General features: G+C 43.5%; 1 protein-coding gene across 1 annotated transcript in view; it reads right to left on the reverse strand.

Moving 5' to 3' along the window:
• Window positions 1-18,417, reverse strand: part of LOC141112243 (solute carrier family 22 member 6-like) — a 154,901-nt gene that overhangs the window by 2,465 nt on the left and 134,019 nt on the right. The window contains exon 9 of the mRNA XM_073604871.1: window positions 1,715-1,918. Coding sequence (XP_073460972.1) covers window positions 1,715-1,918 — 204 coding nt within the window. The remainder of the gene's footprint in view (window positions 1-1,714; window positions 1,919-18,417) is intronic.

Here is an 18,417-nt window from a genome sequence, read left to right on the forward strand (position 1 = left end):
TTAACTGCTTTATTCATTTTTGTTTTGCCTAAAATGTTTTTTTATTCTGTTTTATATTTATCTGTTACAAATATTTTGATTTTGATCATGCCTATTGCCCCATTGCTTTTCCAAAATCATAGAACTGTGACTTTAAAATTTGTAAGCAATCTTTTCTAGAAGATCTAAAAATGACTGCCAGATTTAAGTAGTGTTCCTGTGAGTCTGCTCTTCCTCCTCAGCAAAGCATGGTAACACCAAGCTACATTTCCTATACTAAATATTAATGTACAGTACATGACTGCTTGGGGGGATGCTGCAACATCTCAAGAGGTAAAATGTTAACAGGTGTAGAGAAAATATGAAAAAAAGCTCCAAAATAGTAATAAGATTTTGCCAAATTTGCATCTTTGCAAAAATAATATTGTCATTGATGGATCTGGACAACAATATTATTTTGGGGTTACAAGAGGAATTTCATTACTATCTAAGAGGCCCTTTCAAACCTATGTGTTGCGCTGCAGTGCCACTTGAGAAAATGTGCAGGTGCACCATTTGGTGCATTTTTTGGCCCCATAAAATTCAATAGGAGTGCATGAAAAACGCACACAAAATGTATTTAAAAACACATGAAAAATGCATAAAAAGCCCATTAAAAATGCATTAAAAAAGCACATGAAAGCTAATGAAAATGCAGACGCACAAGTGTCTGACTAGCTGCAGTTGCAATAGCACAGTCTCATACTGCCCTTGGAGCTTAAAGGGACCCTGTTACCAGACTCTTTTTTTCAACATAAATCTTCCTATAAGATTATAGAGTATGTGCATTTAACGTATTTTATGCTTTCTTTTGCCTGCAAATGCCTCCCTTGTGTAGACCAAACTCTTTGAGACTGCTACTTGGCACCACCATCTTACATGTGATCTCAGCACTTCCAGCAGACCCAGAGTCATCAATCAAGTGACAAACTTTAGTTTTCCCCTTCCCTCACATCTGACAGCTACATAAAAGGTTATCTATTGAGAAGAGGAGAGGGGTGGGGGAGCTGGGCCAGCACAGATAATAAATGTACACTCCAAGAATAGGTAAGGGCTATGATGTGCGAGGAGGGAGGGGGCTACCTTTATGGTTTGTTAAATATATATTTTAAAATGTTTTGTGTATCTGTTTTTTTTTAAATACCTGCCAGTCAGGGCCACCCACATAGCGAATTTCAGCTAGTTGCTCAGGAACCGGATGAAATTCATATAGTGTATATACAGCATTGGTCTCTAGGTTGTGGAGTATATATAAAGGCAAAACTTTTTTTTTCTTCTTTTTTTTTTTCATAGCGTAGGGAAGAGTTAATATCCCTGTCAGTTTATTTATTGCTGTTTATGTATCACTGGGGGAGTTTTCCTTCACCTCAGTGTCCCAGAGGCACAACAGGAGGTTATATCTTTGGGAGGAAATCCCCCTCTTAGACAGTTGTCCCCAGAAGTACACTGTACTCGTGTTTACAACAACACTGCCATATACATGATACAACGGTGCACAGAAAATTATGTTAGTAGCAGGCTATACATCGTTCTTGGGCTGCCTGGGTGGAGGATATATACTGTGCATTATGCCGAACAAGGTTGGGTGACCTGCGTGAAAGAGCTCTAAAGATTAATTACAAGATATAAAGAGGCATTTTTGATCAGGTCATTATTTTCCAGAGACACTGCAGACACATCATTTATTTGTACTCACCTAGCTTCTACTTCATCCACTGTATCCAGTAGAGGACGATTGAGAGTTTCTGGTAGCCATAAAATTGGCAGTCCACAGACAATAGACACTGTTCCAAAAATGACAAGAGGAAGAAATGGTGCATATGTTTTTGTCATCATAACCAAGGGGGAAACCATTGCTCCCAATCTCATCATCATGTTGGTGAATCCCATCCCTGTTTGCCTGCAAAATATCCAAGTTTATGTATTTTATTATTTTGTAGATTTTTCTTGACCAAATGATTTGGTATAGAACCTTGTTTCTGAACTGCTATTCTATGTACTGCAAAAAAAAGTTCTATATTTTCTTTATCCTGTTACTAATAACATTCAATTAAAGACTGAGATGAAAGCCTGTTCCAACTATCAGGATATGATAATAATACTAGATGGTAGTGGCTTTGCATATGAATCAGCTGGTGCTCAATATTTTGGGGCAGTGGCAAAGTAACATCACCACCCCCCCGTGGGAGCATCGGACGGCAGCGATCACCCCCCACGGAAGTCAGATGACGGCAACTCCCAGGCACCCCCCGCGGGAGACGGACGGGGGCCCCCCTGCGGTAATGTGAACAGTGGTGGCTGGTGCTCAATATTTTGGGTGGGCAGCAAATAAACTCCCCTCTCCCTCACACTGTCCCCCCCCACGGGAGACGGACAAGAAGGCAGATGTTGAGGATGAGGGGTAGGGCTTCTGCTCCTCGCTCCAGCCGAGGGAAGATCCAGCCCGGCCGAGCAGACGTTGCTTCTCCCTTCGGCCGAACAGGAAGTAGGTCTTGAGACCCGATTGGCCGGGAGTCCTAGGACTCCCTGGCCAATCGGGTCTCAGGACCTGCTTCCTGATTGGCCGGGAGGAGAATCAGGAAGACAATAGCGAATATTAATTCACTATTGTCACACAACTGTGTGGGCTCAGGGCGCAGTGCTCTGCGCCCCGAGCCCACCCTTTTTTTGAAGCCAATATGAGCCTCGGTCTCTAATCATGTGCTACCCTCTGCTGAACTGCAGAGTTGACTACTTTAACCACTTAAGGACCGGAAGGATTTGCCCCCTTAATGACCAGAACACTTTTTACAATTTGACACTGCACTGTTTTAACTGGTAATTGTGTGGTCATGCAATGCTATATCCAAACAAAATTTGCGTCCTTTTTTTACCACAAATAGAGCTTTCTTTTGGTCATATTTGATCACCACTGGGATTTTTATTTTTTGCAATATAAATGAAAAAAGACTGAAAATTTTGAAAAAAAATGATATTTTCTACTTTTGGTTATAAAAAAATCCAATAAATTCAATTTTAGTCATACTTTTAGGCCAAAATGTATTCAGCCACATGTCTTGGGTAAATAAAATTTCAATAAGGGTATATTTATTGGTTTGCGCAAAAGTTATAACGTCTACAAACTATGGTACATTTTCTGGAATTTACGCAGCTTTTAGTTTATGACTGCCTATCTCATTTCTTGAGGTGCTAAAATGGCAGGACAGTACAACCCCCCCCCCCCAATGACCCCATTTTGGAAAGTAGACACCCCAAGGAAATTGCTGAGAGGCATGTTAAGCCCATGTAATATTTTATTTTTTGTCACAAGTGATTGAAAAATGAAAAAAAAAAAAAAAATTACACAAAGTTGTCACTGAAATGATATATTGCTCACACATGCCATGGATATATATGGAATTACACCCCAAAATACATTCTGCTGCTTCTCCTGAGTACGGGGATACCACATGTGTGAGACTTTTTGGGAGCCTAGCTGCGTACAGGACCCTGAAAACCAATCACCGCCTTCAGGATATCTAAGGGCGTACATTTTTTATTTCACTCCTCACTACCTATCACAGTTTCGGAGGCCATGAAATGCTCAGGTAGCACAAACCCCCCCCCCAAATCACCCCATTTTGGAAAGTAGACACCCCAAGCTATTTGCTGAGAGGCATGTTGAGTCCATGGAATATTTTATATTTTGCCACAAGTTTCAGGGAAAAAAATTTTATACACAAAGTTGTCACTAAATGATGTATTGCTCAAACATGCCATGGGTATACAGTATCTCACAAAAGCGAGCACACCCTTCACATTTTTGTAAATCTTTTCTTCTATCTTTTCATGTGACAACACTGAAGAAATGACACTTTGCTACAATATAAAGTAGTGAGTGTACAGCTTGTATAACAGTGTCAATTTGCTGTTCCTTCAAAATAATTCAACACACAGTCATTAATGTCTAAACCGCTGGCAACAAAAGTGAGTACAGCCCTGAGTGAAAATGTCCAAATTGGGTCCAAAGTCTCAATATTTTGTGTGGCCACCATTATTTTCCAGCACTGCCTTTACCCTCTTGGGCATGGAGTTCTCCAGAGCTTCACAGGTTGCCACTGGAGTCCCCTTCCACTCCTCCATGACGACATCACGGAGCTGGTGGATGTTAGAGACCTTGTGCTCCTCCACCTTCCAATTGAGGATGCCCCACAGATGCTCAATAGGGTTTAGGTCTGGAGACATGCTTGGCCAGTCCATCACCTTTACCCTCAGCTTCTTTAGCAAGGCAGTGGTTGCCTTGGAGGTGTGTTTGGGGTCGTTATCATGTTGGAATACTGCCCTGTGGCCCAGTCTCCAAAGGGAGGGGATTATGCTTTGCTTCGGTATGTCACAGTACATGTTGGCATTCATGGTTCCCTCAATGAACTGTAGCTCCCCAGTGTCGGCAGCACTCATGCAGCCCCAGACCATGACACTCCCCACCACCAAGCTTGACTGTAGGCAAGACACACTGGTCTTTGTACTCCTCACCTAGTTGCCGCAGACACGCTTGACACCATCTGAACCAAATAAGTTTATCTTGGTCTCATCAGACCACAGGACATGGTTCCAGTAATCCATGTCCTTAGTCTGCTTGTCTTCAGCGAACTGTTTGTGGGCTTTCTTGTGCATCATCTTTAGAAGAGACTTCCTTCTGGGATAACAGCCATGCAGATCAATTTGATGCAGAGTGCTGCGTATGGTCTGAGCACTGACAGGCTGACCCCCCACCCCTTCAACCTCTGCAGCAATGCTGGCAGCACTCATACGTCTATTTCCCAAAGACAAATTCTGGATATGATGCTGAGCATGTGCACTCAACTTCTTTGTTCGACCATGGCGAGGCCTGTTCTGAGTGGAACCTGTCCTGTTAAACCGCTGTATGGTCTTGGCCACCACGCTGCAGCTCAGTATCAGGGTTTTAGCAATCTTCTTATAGCCTAGGCCATCTTTATGTAGAGCAACAATTCTTTCAGATCCTCAGAGAGTTTTTTGCCATGAGGTGTTATGTTGAACTTCCAGTGACCAGTATGAGAGAGTGAGAGCGATAACACCAAATTTAACACACCTGCTCCCCATTCACACCTGAGACTTTGTAACACTAACGAGTCACATGACGCCGGGGAGGAAAAATGGCTAATTGGGCCCAATTTGGACATTTTCACTTAGGGGTGTACTCACTTTTGTGTGTTGAATTATTTTGAGGGGACAGTAAAGTTACACTGTTATACAAGCTGTACACTCACTACCTTATATTGTAGCAAAGTGTAATTTTTTCAGTGTTGTCATACGAAATGATATAACAAAATATTTACAAAAATGTGAGGGGTGTACTCACTTTTGTGAGATATTTTATGTGGAATTATACCCCAAAATACATTCTGCTGCTTCTCCTGAGTACAGGGATACCACATGTGTAAGACTTTTTGGCAGTCTAGCCACGTACAGAACCCCGAAAACCAATCACCGCCTTCAGGATTTCTAAGGGCGTACATTTTTGATTTCACTCCTCACTACCTATCACAGTTTCGGAGACCATGAAATGCCAAGATAGCACAAAAAAACCCAAATTACCCCATTTTGGAAAGTAGACACCCCAAGCTTTTTGCTGAGAGGCATGTTGAGTATTTTGCAGATCTCGCTTTTTGTCACAAAGTTTTGAAAATTGAAAAAAAATAAATACATTTTTACTTTTCTTTCTTCATTTTCAAAAACAAATGGGAGCTGCAAAATACTCACCATGCCTCTTAGCAAATACCTTGGGGTGACTACTTTCCAAAATGGGGTAATTTGGGGGGGTTTGTGCTATCTTGACATTTCAGGGCCTCCAAAACTGTGATAGGTAGTGAGGAGTAAAATCACCATTTTACGCCATTAGAAATCCTGAAGGCGGTGATTGGTTTTTGGGGTCCTGTACGCAGATACGCTCCCAAAAAGTCTCACACATGTGGTATCCCTGTACTCAGGAGAAGCAGCAGAATGTATTTTTGGGTGTAATTTCATATATACCCATGCCATGGTTGAGCAATATATCATTTAGTGTAAAAAAAAAAAAAGAACATTTTTAATTTTCCCGAAACTTGTGGCAAAGTATAAAATAGTCCATGGACTCAACATGCCTCTCAGAAAACAGCTTGGGGTGTCTACTTTCCAAAAAGGGGTAATTTGGGGAGGTTTTGAACTGTCCTGGCATATTATGCCCAACATTACCACACATCACCCACACTTCTAACCACTTGAACCACCAAGTCTTTTTTGACACTTCTTGTTTACATGAAAAAATATGTTTTTTTTTGCTAGAAAATTACTTTGAACCCCCAAACACTATGTATTTTTTTAAAGCAGGCCCTACAGATTAAAATGGTGGGTGTTGCAATTTTTTTTCACACAGTATCGATTTTTCAAACGCAGTTATTTGGGGAAAAAAACACTTTTTGAATTGTAATGCACTATATTGCCCAAATGTTGGTAAAATATAAAAGATGATCTTATGTCGAGTACATAGAGACCAAACACGACATGCTTTAAAATTACGCACAGCCGCGCAGCGGCGACAAACTACATACACTTTTAAAAGCCTTTAAAAGCCTTTACAGGTTTCCACTTTAGATTTACAGAAGAGGTCTACTGCTAAAATTACTGCCCTTGATCTGATATTCGTGGTGACACCTCACATGCATGGTGTGTCACGGATTACACATGCCCACAGCGACTAGCTAACCGCGACGTGCGTTCCGTGACCGGGGTATATGAGGAACTAAGGAAATAAGGGGGAACTTATACTGCGCATGTAAGACTGGCTGTGGTACTTTCACAGCTTTCACTACCTTTGGCCACCACTAGAGGGAGACTCCACTCCAATCCAGCTAGCTGACCACACACAGGCAGATACGAATCTTACATACAATCTGGTGCACTCTAAGGGTTGAGGAGCAGTCTAGCAATTAGCACACACTTCTAGGGTTCCTCCAGCTATCCTGCAAGCTTGAACCCCGGCATTAAATCACTCTTCCTACTGTCCCCACACCCACACACCAGACACACAATAAACGATAGCCTGCCACCACCCAACAGTTTGTCCGCAGACTGGTCTGCTGAGCCACCACACACACAGATCTCTGTCTGGAAGATCTGTTAGCTTACAATCTGCATGCAATCTGCCAACACGCAGTGCAATTGCATACCGATTGGCACATAACTTAGACCGAGTACTTAGGCACTAAAATACAACAACCTCTCCAGAGATATGAGTCCTAGCTTAGTACACAGAAGTCACTTATTAATTTTATCATTTATTATCCCGAAAGTGGGCAGTGCATAAAAGATATACAAAGAAAAAACATTTACTAAAAAGATAGAAAAAAAATGCAGAAAGACACACAAATTGGAAATTTGCTATGAAAAAAAAAAGGGATAAAAACAGAAAAAAACTTTACCGAAGTCTATCCGTTAGTAGAAGCATACTGGAACATGTGGGAACTCCCCAGTTTCGAACTGGCTTCGTGGAAGAACAATGTCCATATCTCAGGCTACCCAATTTATTGAAATATGGATGTGGGCTGGACTTTAGCTCTTGGCCAATCAACCCTGGAGTGTTCCTGTCTCAGCCCACAGAAGGTTTTGTGTTCTGAATTTACCAGAGTGGAATTGGCCAAGAACGGCTGATTGCTGGGTCATGGATAGGATTCCCGATACCAGACCATCGGGATCGCAACAGTACCAATCACTGCCTGCCTGCTGCAATCAGGCGCCATATAATGGTTTTGTGTGGTTCTCTAGGATTCCTCACCTGCTAAACATACAGAGTTACATATACACGTAACCCATCAGGTGTACGATCAAAAGGAATTATTTTCATCTCTCTGACGCTAATATTTTAGCTTTTATGAGAGATAAACTAGGTTCCTTAGATCTGTTGGTATTAAAGTTTACAGACTGTCCGGAGCCTGGCGAATGCCCCCTGTGGATCAATGTAGCCAAGATGACTAGCAGTTTTCTTTGAGCCTCAGGAAGGTGGCAATCTATGTTTACTCCAATGGGAACTTTTATTGGCATCTAGGTGTCACTTCGATCCTAAAAAACTGGCTCTGTCCTTTTCAAATGCTAATGAAAGAACATATGTGCATGACTGACATAGAATACTATATTTTTAATAACCCAGAATTAAACTACATCTACAATTACACTACTTCTACAGATCACACCACATCTTGTTAAGGCAAAACTATCCTACGCTTACATTTTCGTCGCGTGGTGCAATTGCTGTTTGCATACGATACCAGACCGATGCTTGCGTTCGCCTTTGCGCGCATGCACGGGGGGACAGGGGTGCTTTAATTTTTTTTTTAATTATTTATTTTGCGTTTTTATTTTATTTTTACACTGTTCCTTTCATTTTTTTTAATCATTGGGGTCTATTAGACTCTAGATCTCTTCTCTGCCCTCAAATAACATACAATAAATATAAAAATATATGCGGAAGCATAGGGGCAATCCGCCCCTATGTCCACTCCTGCCCCTATGCTTTGGCATATATGTTCTTTTTTTAACTGTGGTGGTGAAATCACTTCCTACAGCGCTGGAGTCACCGATTTATGTATCTTGAGAGAAAACCCTGTTGCTGTCAAAATAAATAAACTAGTGCTGCAGCTGAATGACGCACCTGCAAAGTAAATAATGGTTAACAATAAAACACAGTAACATTACAGTATAACAGTAGGGCATACAATACCTGCAAAGCAAACACAATAAACACAGTACAATAAAACATTAAAGTAGATCATAAAATACAGTAAAACAGAGGAGAACAATAGCGAGAACAATAGAATGAGAAGAACAATAAAACTATTTTTGGCTTTTTTTTTTTTTTGTTATGTTTTAAAAAAAAAATTAACACTTTTATTGTGACTTTGAATGTTCCAGGTTAGGGTCTCTCAAAATGCGATGGCCATCTAACATCTTTCGAGACCCTGTGTAAGTGTGCCCTAGGACTGTGCCGTGCTGTACCTTACGCTAATGCTCCACTAGTGTGTGGTAGCGACGGAAAAAGTCACCAGGTTGGTCCAGACCAGGTTGGTCAGGACAGGAGGGACAATAAAATTGGATGTCACGCCTATATCAGCATATTTTGCAGACACAACATCTTCTTTGGGGTGTTCTTTGGGTAGGGGTACCACAGAGGACTTCTGGAAAGTGCCTCTCATATAGCCGGCTCACTGCATTTGGATTGGGAAACTGGGGCACAGCACCGTCTGGAAACAGATAAGCTGTGATGATCTCTTGCTGGAACTTTAGGAAGGATCCATTTCATCCTGATGCTTTGTATAGCACATAAGCGTTCAGCAGAGCCAATTGAAAAAAGTATACAGACAATTTTTTATACCAGGGTCTGGCTCTACGGGCAATTAAGTATGGTGCCATCATCTGGTCATTGAAGTCCACCCCTCCCATGTTAAGGTTGTATTCATGAACACAGAGGGGCTTCTCAACAACCCCAGTCACCGCTGGAATTTCGACTGTCGTATCTGCATGAATGGAGGACAGAATGAAAACATTTCATGTGTCCCTCCACTTCACTGCAAGCAAATTATTACATCTCAAGCAGGCTCTCTCCTCCCGTTTAAATCGGGAATCTACAAGCCGTTGGGGGAAGCCCCGGTGATTAGAGAGCACGGTGCCACATGCACCAATTCCAGAATCATAAAGGTGACTAAAAAGTGCCAACCTAGCCACCGCACAGTTTGAACTGCACTTTTGGGACTCGCCTTGTTACCAAGTGATACTGCAGTGCTGGTTTGTCTACGACCAGGGCATACTAGGCCGCTGGTGTTTTGCCAATTCACCAGAAAGTTAAGCGGCACTAGTACTGGCTCTCTGCTCCATACAAGAATCCTGCAGTTGTTGCACCTCAACAACAGAAGAACGGGGTCGGGTACGCCTGACCTTAGCAGAGACCACTACTCCGTCGTCAGCGCTATCTGTCAGGGTGCCGCTGCTCTCTATGGGTTCGTATACTGAGCCTGAATCTGACAGTGAAGCTTTGCTCTCATCCGTCATGCTCAGCAACATGTAGGCCTCTTCATAGTGTACCTCTGTTTGGACATATTGGCCACTAAATTTATAGGTACAGCTAGTGCGACTCCCAGGCAAAAGAGCAACTGGTTGTCAGCGACTGCTTGAATCGCTACAAAAAAATTAACTGTTATGCCCCGTACAGATGATCGGACATTGATCGGACATTCCGACAACAAAATCCATGGATTTTTTCCGACGGATGTTGGCTCAAACTTGTTTTGCATACACACGGTCGCACAAAGTTGTCTGAATTTCCGATCGCCAAGAACGCGGTCACGTACACCACGTACAACAAGACTAGAAAAGGGCAGGTCTCGTGTTAGTAAAAGTTTGGTGATGGACGATTCGTGCTTTTTCAGACTCGTGGTTTTCAGATCGTTTTCTGCTGTTCAGTTTGTGCTTGTGGGTTTGTATCTGCTCTTCAGTGTGTGCAGCGAGTTACGCATGACTCTGTCATTGTGTTCTTGTTCATTCGTTACTGTTTTTCAGTTCGCTCTTCACAGGCCTTGCTGTTCTTCAGTGCGTTCTGTTACTTCGTTCTGAGCAGCCGACCGTTTTCTAGCCATGTTGCGTATACGTACTCCTCGTAGAGTTCGTGCTGTGCGGGGGCTTGACACAAGCCCAGTCCATGAACAGGGTGGGGAAGAGTTCATGGACCAAGAATTGGTTGCTCCGGCGTGACCAGTTCTGTCACATGCCTTTGCTCCGTGAGATCCGTGAAAATAATCCTGATGATTTCAGGAACTTTCTCCGGATGACGGACCCCGTATTTCACCATTTGTTGGCTTTGCTGACCCCTTATATTAGCAGGCAGGATACCTGCATGAGGCAAGCCATCACTCCGGAGCAGAGGCTCGTCGCCACCCTGCGGTACTTGGCGATGGGGAGGAGCCTGCAGGACCTCAAGTTCTTGACAGGCATCTCCCCCCAGGCTCTGGGGATCATTATCCCAGAGACCTATTCTGCCATCATCCAGGTCCTGCAGAAGGAGTATATTAAGGTAAGATTTATCCTTTAACATCACATTTTATTGTATATAATGTTTGTTAATATATTGTATTTCTTTCCTCATTCCCTAATGACCATGATTGTAATATGCTGTAAATGTCCCCTTTGTCCTCATGCATGCTGGATTTTTATCTATTTTTTTTTTGTCCTTCATACATATTTGCCTTCACTTACCTCCCCAGCATGGTCTCCTGGCCCTATATTCACCTCATGTAATCACAATGTATTTTATCAGCTCCATAGTAGTGCTGTACCCTAAATACCCCCAAAAATGTTTTAAAATGTGATTGGTGCTTAAACTTCCGGCAGAGTGCCAGAGACTTTTTTTGGGGGTCCCCAAATCATTTGGAACCCTCCCTCCCCCCAACTAAGTCAGCTGATACCAATTCTCTATCTATTCTCAATCCTCTATCTGCTGACTTTGTCAAACCCATACACACTATACCCACCTCTTTTGTGGTCAGATTTATGGATGAATTCCCCAAAGCATGTAGTGCAAGGGCCTGCCTGTATACTTTCAAATGGTACTGTTTCAAGTTTTTGTATCCTATTATTATCTTGATAGGTAATAGCAGAATTTCCAAATGTGCTCAAATGTGTACAGTGTGTATTTATCTCTTTGTATTACAACACTTCTTACCTGTCCAGTAGGCTGTCAATAGTGTAACTAAGGAGGGGCTGGCCAAAGTAACACACATTATTTAGGCATTCATCTCTCAATGAAGTGGAGAGGGTTACCTGTCCAAGAGCTAACCCCCCCTATAATGTTATAAATGGCCCGGGGGGGGGGGGGGGGGAATCTGATAGGTGTACCTTATACTTTGGTCTTTAAAAACTCCCTCAAATAAATGTTATCTTGATGTTGGCCAAGAATGTTTGTGTCTAATCTGCTTTCCCTGTTCATGTGCAAAATGACTAATTTTTTTTTTCTTGTTTGACTCCACAGTTTCCTTCCAACCCACTGGAATGGCAGACTGTGGCCTCCCACTTTGCCCAGCGGTGGGACTTTCCTAACTGCGGAGGGGCAATTGATGGGAAACACGTCCACATCGTCCCACCACCCAACTCGGGGTCATACTATTGCAACTATAAGGGGTTCAATAGTATTGTGATGTTGGCGGTGGTGTCGGATGTCCGATGGTGGAGTCATCGCCCAGACAGAGTTCTACAGGCATCTCCAGAAAGGCAGCTTGGACTTGCCACCTCCAGAAGACAATGTGGAAGGACTCCCATTCGTCTTCGTTGCGGATGAAGCGTTTGCGCTGGGGGACCATCTTATGCGGCCATTCCCGATGAGGACCCTCACCCTGGACCAGAGGGTTTTTAATTACCGGCTGACCAGAGCCAGAAGAGTGGTGGAGAACATGTTTGGAATCATGGCCAGCCGGTTCCGCCTATTTCTTACACCCATACACATGGCGGAGTATACACTGAATCATATTATCCTGGCGTGCTGTGCTCTACACAACTTTTTACGGCAAAATTCTGCCAACTATGCTGGCTCAGTTGGGCCTGAGGCCGGAATTCCAAATGAACCAACCCTGACAGCGCTTGAAAGTGGCCGTCCTGGCTTGCCCCCCCTGAGTGCCCGTGAGGTCCGTCTAAGATACCTTGAATACTTTGCGGGTGGGGGGGGTCCATCAATATGCCAGACAATGTCTGAAACCTTTTTCAAATAAACAAAACATTTTAACTACTAAAATCTTTGGTGACATTTACTGCTTGTGTTTCTTTTAGCTGACCCTGACAGAAATGTGGTGAGTCCTGAAAATGGCGTGATTGTGTAACATTACAAAGCATTGTTGGGTGTTATTTACTAAAGGCAAAGACACTTTGTAGTGCAAAGTGGCTTTTCCCTTAGGAAATAACCCCCATTGTCACAGAAAACACCAATTAGAGCACAACCAAAGTTTTGGAGCGTTGAAACAATAATCCACACATTCTTGATTGTCAATCTTTTTAATACCAGCACAATCACATGTGCATTTGTAAAAGGTTTTTAAAACAAACCAACATGTTTGTTGTATAACAATTTTTGGGGTCACATTAGAAAAAGTAGAAATGTCCATTTAAGATAAAATAGGCATGTTTAAAACCAACAAGAAAGACACAAATCTTGAACTTACAAAGTTCACATTTGGTAGAACTTGAAGGCAACAGCAGACATGAGTATTTAAAAACTGTGTTTGATATTGTGTTCAGATGGGGTGAAGTCACCCCAGGAAAAGCCAAATTTTGAAGATGTACACAAATTGCCGAATGTCAACATGTGCTAGCTGCCATCACGGGGGATCAAGGGACGTGTTTTGTGGGGGCAACCCCTTCCTCACAGCTACTTTATTATTGAGGAAGGGGTTGCACCCCCAAAACGCCTACATTGATCTCCCATGATGGCAGATAGCACATGTTGACACACTGTGTGCATCTTCAGAATTTGGCTTTTCACAAATATGTCAAAAAATGTTAGAAATTTTTACATCACAAAAAGCACAAAAAACCCAAGGGATTTTGAGGGGTTTTAAACTCTCCCTAAAACATCAATGATGTTCTTCATTTTTTTTGAACATCATTGATGTTTTTCTGGATGTTTTCCAAGTCCCTATTACACCCCATGATCTCCCCGATCAGGATCTGTGCACTTTCAGAGGTGAAATGTCCTGCATCCACAATATCACGATCACCTAAAAAGATAGAAACAAAAACACACCATGTATTATAAATATGCCGGCATCCATCTCTTACCTGAGCCTGTAGTCGCAGACACTCACCTGTTGTGGTGACTAGTTCCACCACGTCTCCTTCCTCCTCCTCCTCCTGTTGTCTTTGTGGGATTTCCCCTTCTTCCAGAGGTGGGGGGTCTGTGGTCTCCTCGGATGAGGGATGTCCTCCGAGTCTTTTATCCCCTATGTTAAAAAAAATAGGTATACTTAGCACACAGATATTTCATGGCAGAAATAGAAATATGAAACATTGCTTGGAAGTTGGGTACAATTGTCTCTTTTGACAGAGTTCCAAGATGCAGAAATATTTTTATCCTTTGTCAAGCTTGAATACTTACCTGTTTTGTACAAGCTTCACAGATGGAGACACCCCTATAGTATACACTGGAGCACCTGTGTGGGCCCCCTAATAAAAAGGGTGTTCTAGTGCTCCAGCGTCCAGATGTGAAAACTGCTGCTGAGTGTCCTCTCCTTACACAGAATCTAGTTTGCATTACATTCTAGTTACAAACCCATCTACACAACCAAATTATTTTAAGACAAGTAGGCCATAAAAAATTTATTCAAATGCATATGGCCAAAACAATGGTGTTTTCTAGACCGAACGAACAATGTTTCATACGAACAAATAATATGCCCATGAACATGAAAGTTGCCATTTTAAACTGGACAACAGTTTCTATTTTATTTTATTCTATTTTATAACAGTTAAGAAAAGCACATGGAGCAGCACGAACGTAATTGTCAGGGAAGACCAGCCAGTACTCAAGATGGCCGAAGGAGAAGTCGACCTGTGACCTCAGCCTGTCAGGGAAGACTAGCCAGTACTCAAGATGGCCGAAGGAGAGGTCGACCTGTGACCTCAGCCTGTCAGGGAAGACCAGCCAGTACTCAAGATGGCCAACGGAGAAGTCGACCTGTGACCTCAGCCTCTGTCAGAACACCTTTGGTTCACCTGTGTGCACATTACCAAGAGGCTATTTAAACTTGGTCTGTGCTTGCATCCAGTGCTGTCCATTCTACAGCATTCCCGTGTGTTCCTGCCTGCTTTACCCGTGATACCTGCACCTGTTTACCGACCCGGCTTGCCTCTGACTCTGCTACCTGCTGCCTGCATCTGACCCGGCTTGTTCTGACTCCGCATCTGCCTGCTCCTTCTACTACTACGCTGCCAGCCCGTTGCCGACCCTGCCTGCATCCAGACTACGCACCTGCCTCCGCTTCTGCTCCTGACGTTCCCGCCAGTGTTTGACCCGGCTTGCCCGACCTGCATCTTCCGCTCATTGGAGAACCCTGCTCCAGCACCGTGCCACCTGCCTCTGTTCTACATTACAGTGAAGACAAACTGTTTGGCACTTGTGCGACTCTGCACTTCTGCTCCTCCTGTCTACTCTATCAGGGGGCCAGAATCAGAGGAGCAAGAGAGGCCGTTCCCTGCATATCAGGCTCTACCGTCAGGTACGTGACAGTAATAAACATAAAGAATAGGAACACAGCACAACTTCTTACTTTTTTGCAGCACTCTCCGGATCCTTCTGTACTGCTCGTGCTCCCTTAATTTCAGGTCCAACCACCGCTTCCTGAGCTGATCTTTCGATCATCGTACCCCGAAATTCCGGTGCAGACTTTTGACCACTTTCACCATGATCTTGGCCTTTCAGACATTGGGATTGGGGTAAGGTCCATACTTCCCGTCATAGTCAGCCTGCTTCAGGATGTCGACCATCTCCACCATCTACACAAAGGACATATTTGATGCCTTAAATCGTCTCCTTCTGGATTGGGACGTTTCAGGCTCCGGGCTTTCCTCCTCCTCCTCCTCGTTGCTGTAATTAACAGACACCTGCTCTGTCTCCGCCATGTGCTCTTCCCCCACTGCGCCGAACGAGAAGGGGCGGGGAATAGACTAGAAAGAACGTCAGGGGCGGGCGAAGTTTTACGCATGCGCAGTGTCTATAAAGCGTAACACGCGTGCGGAGTACTACGATCTGTGAGCGGAGGAAGGAGTAACGGAGGCGCCGATCGTGATAGCAAAGGTAAGATTTAACATTGGGCCTACACTGCTTCTAGATTGAGGCCTGTATTTGCACAAGTTTAGAAGACTTTAGGCTGACATTAGGGTTTGTCTTGTGTTGTGTCTTGCAGTTAAAATGGACATCTTGAAGAATCATGACTTTATGCCAATCTTCATAGATATGTTCAGGGAGCTGTCTTGTCTGTGGCAGATAAACCACCCTGAATATAAGAACCAAACAAAGAGGAAGGCAGCGCTGGATAATTTGCTGCAATTTGTGAAGTCGGTGATCCCCACGGCAGACATCACCTATTTGAAGATCCTAATTGGTGGCCTGAGGAGCACTTATCTAAGGGAGCACAAGAAGGTCGAGATCCCAGAGATCAGGAGCTGCAGATGACATTTATCTCCCCAGGCTGTGGTACTATGACATGCTGCATTTTCTGGCAGACTGAACCCAGGCCAGCACTCTCCACTCTTCCTTCCACGCTTCCTTCCCCCCCAGCTGAGGCTTCTGACGCCCAACCTGGGCCTTCCAGGCAGCAACATGTGGAGGAGCCCAGCTTGAGCCAGGTATAGCATTCTTCTAAATATTTCTGGTTGTCAAATTAATGATGTTAAATCTATGTTAGTTTGGAGTACTAATTTATGATTGTGATTGATGAAGCAAAAACTAAAACCATGTCCCTTTTTCCTACACAGGGAAGTCTCAGCCAGGAGGTGGCTGGGCCAAGCAGGCTGCCCGATACCCAGGTCCCTACCCTCCGCCTTCAAAGACAAAGTGGCAGGAAGAGGAGTAACCTGGAGGAGGCTGCAATAGGCCTATTTTGGAAGGCTACTGAGGCCCACAGAACAAAATTAATTGCGACCACAGGCTCAGGTAAGAGAAGGATGCCGGAATATTTATAATACATGGTGTGTTTTTGTTTCTATCTTTTTAGGTGATCGTGATGTTGTGGATGCAGGACATTTCACCTCTGAAAGTGCACAGATCCTGATCGGGGAGATCATGGGGTGTAATAGGGACTTGGAAAACATCCAGAAAAACATCAATGATGTTCAAAAAAACGTTTAAAACCCCTCAAAATCCCTTGTTTTTTTTGTGCTTTTTGTGATGTAAAAATTTCTAACATTTTTTGACATATTTGTGAAAAGCCAAATTTTGAAGATGCACACAGTGTGTCAACATGTGCTATCTGCCATCACGGGAGATCAATGTAGGCATTTTGGGGGTGCAACCCCTTCCTCAATAATAAAGTAGCTGTGAGGAAGGGGTTGCCCCCACAAAACACATCCCTTGATCCCCCGTGATGGCAGCTAGCACATGTTGACATTCTGCAATTTGTGTGCATCTTCAAAATTTGGCTTTTCCTGGGGTGACTTCACCCCATCTGAACACAATATCAAACACAGTTTGTAAATACTCATGTCTGATTTTGCCTTCAAGTTCTATCAAATGTGAACCTTGTAAGTTCAAGATTTGTGTCTTTCTTGTTGGTTTTAAACATGCCTGTTTTATCTTAAATGGACATTTCTACTTTTTCTAATGTGACCCCAAAAATTGTTATACAACAAACATGTTGGTTTGTTTTAAAAACCTTTTACAAATGCACATGTGATTGTGCTGGTATTAAAAAGATTGACAATCAAGAATGTGTGGATTATTGTTTCAACGCTCCAAAACTTTGGTTGTGCTCTAATTGGTGTTTTCTGTGACAATGGGGGTTATTTCCTAAGGGAAAAGCCACTTTGCACTACAAGTGCAGTTTCAAGTGCACTTGTAGTGCAAAGTGTATTTGCCTTTAGTAAATAACACCCAACAATGCTTTGTAATGTTACACAATCATGCCATTTTCAGGACTCACCACATTTCTGTCAGGGTCAGCTAAAAGAAACACAAGCAGTAAATGTCACCAAAGATTTTAGTAGTTAAAATGTTTTGTTTATTTGAAAAATGTATTCAAGGTATCCTAGACGGACCTCACGGGCACTCGGGGGGGGCAAGCCAGGACGGCCACTTTCAAGTGCCGTCAGGGTTGGTTCATTTGGAATTCCGGCCTCAGACCCAACTGAGCCAGCATAGTTGGCAGAATGTTGCCGTAAAAAGTTGTGTAGAACACAGCACGCCAGGATAATATGATTCAGTTTATACTCCGCCATGTGTATGAGTGTAAGAAATACGCGGAACCAGCTGGCCATGATTCCAAACGTGTCCTCCACCACTCTTCTGGCTCTGGCCAGCTGGTGATTAAAAACCCTCTGGTCCAGGGTGAGGGTCCTCATCGGGAATGGCCGCATAAGATGGTCCCCCAGCGCAAACGCTTCATCCGCAACGAAGACGAATAGGAGTCCTTCCACGTTGTCTTCTGGAAGTGGCAAGTCCAAGCTGCCATTCTGGAGATGCCTGTAGAACTCTGTCTGGGCGATGACTCCACCATCGGACATCCGACACCACCGCCAACATCACAATACTATTGAACCCCTTATAGTTGAAATAGTATGACCCCGAGTTGAGTGGTGGGACGATGTGGACGTGTTTCCCTTCAATTGCCCCTCCGCAGT

Source organism: Aquarana catesbeiana, linkage group LG11 (assembly GCF_042186555.1).
Source record: "Aquarana catesbeiana isolate 2022-GZ linkage group LG11, ASM4218655v1, whole genome shotgun sequence".
NCBI lineage: Eukaryota > Metazoa > Chordata > Amphibia > Anura > Ranidae > Aquarana > Aquarana catesbeiana.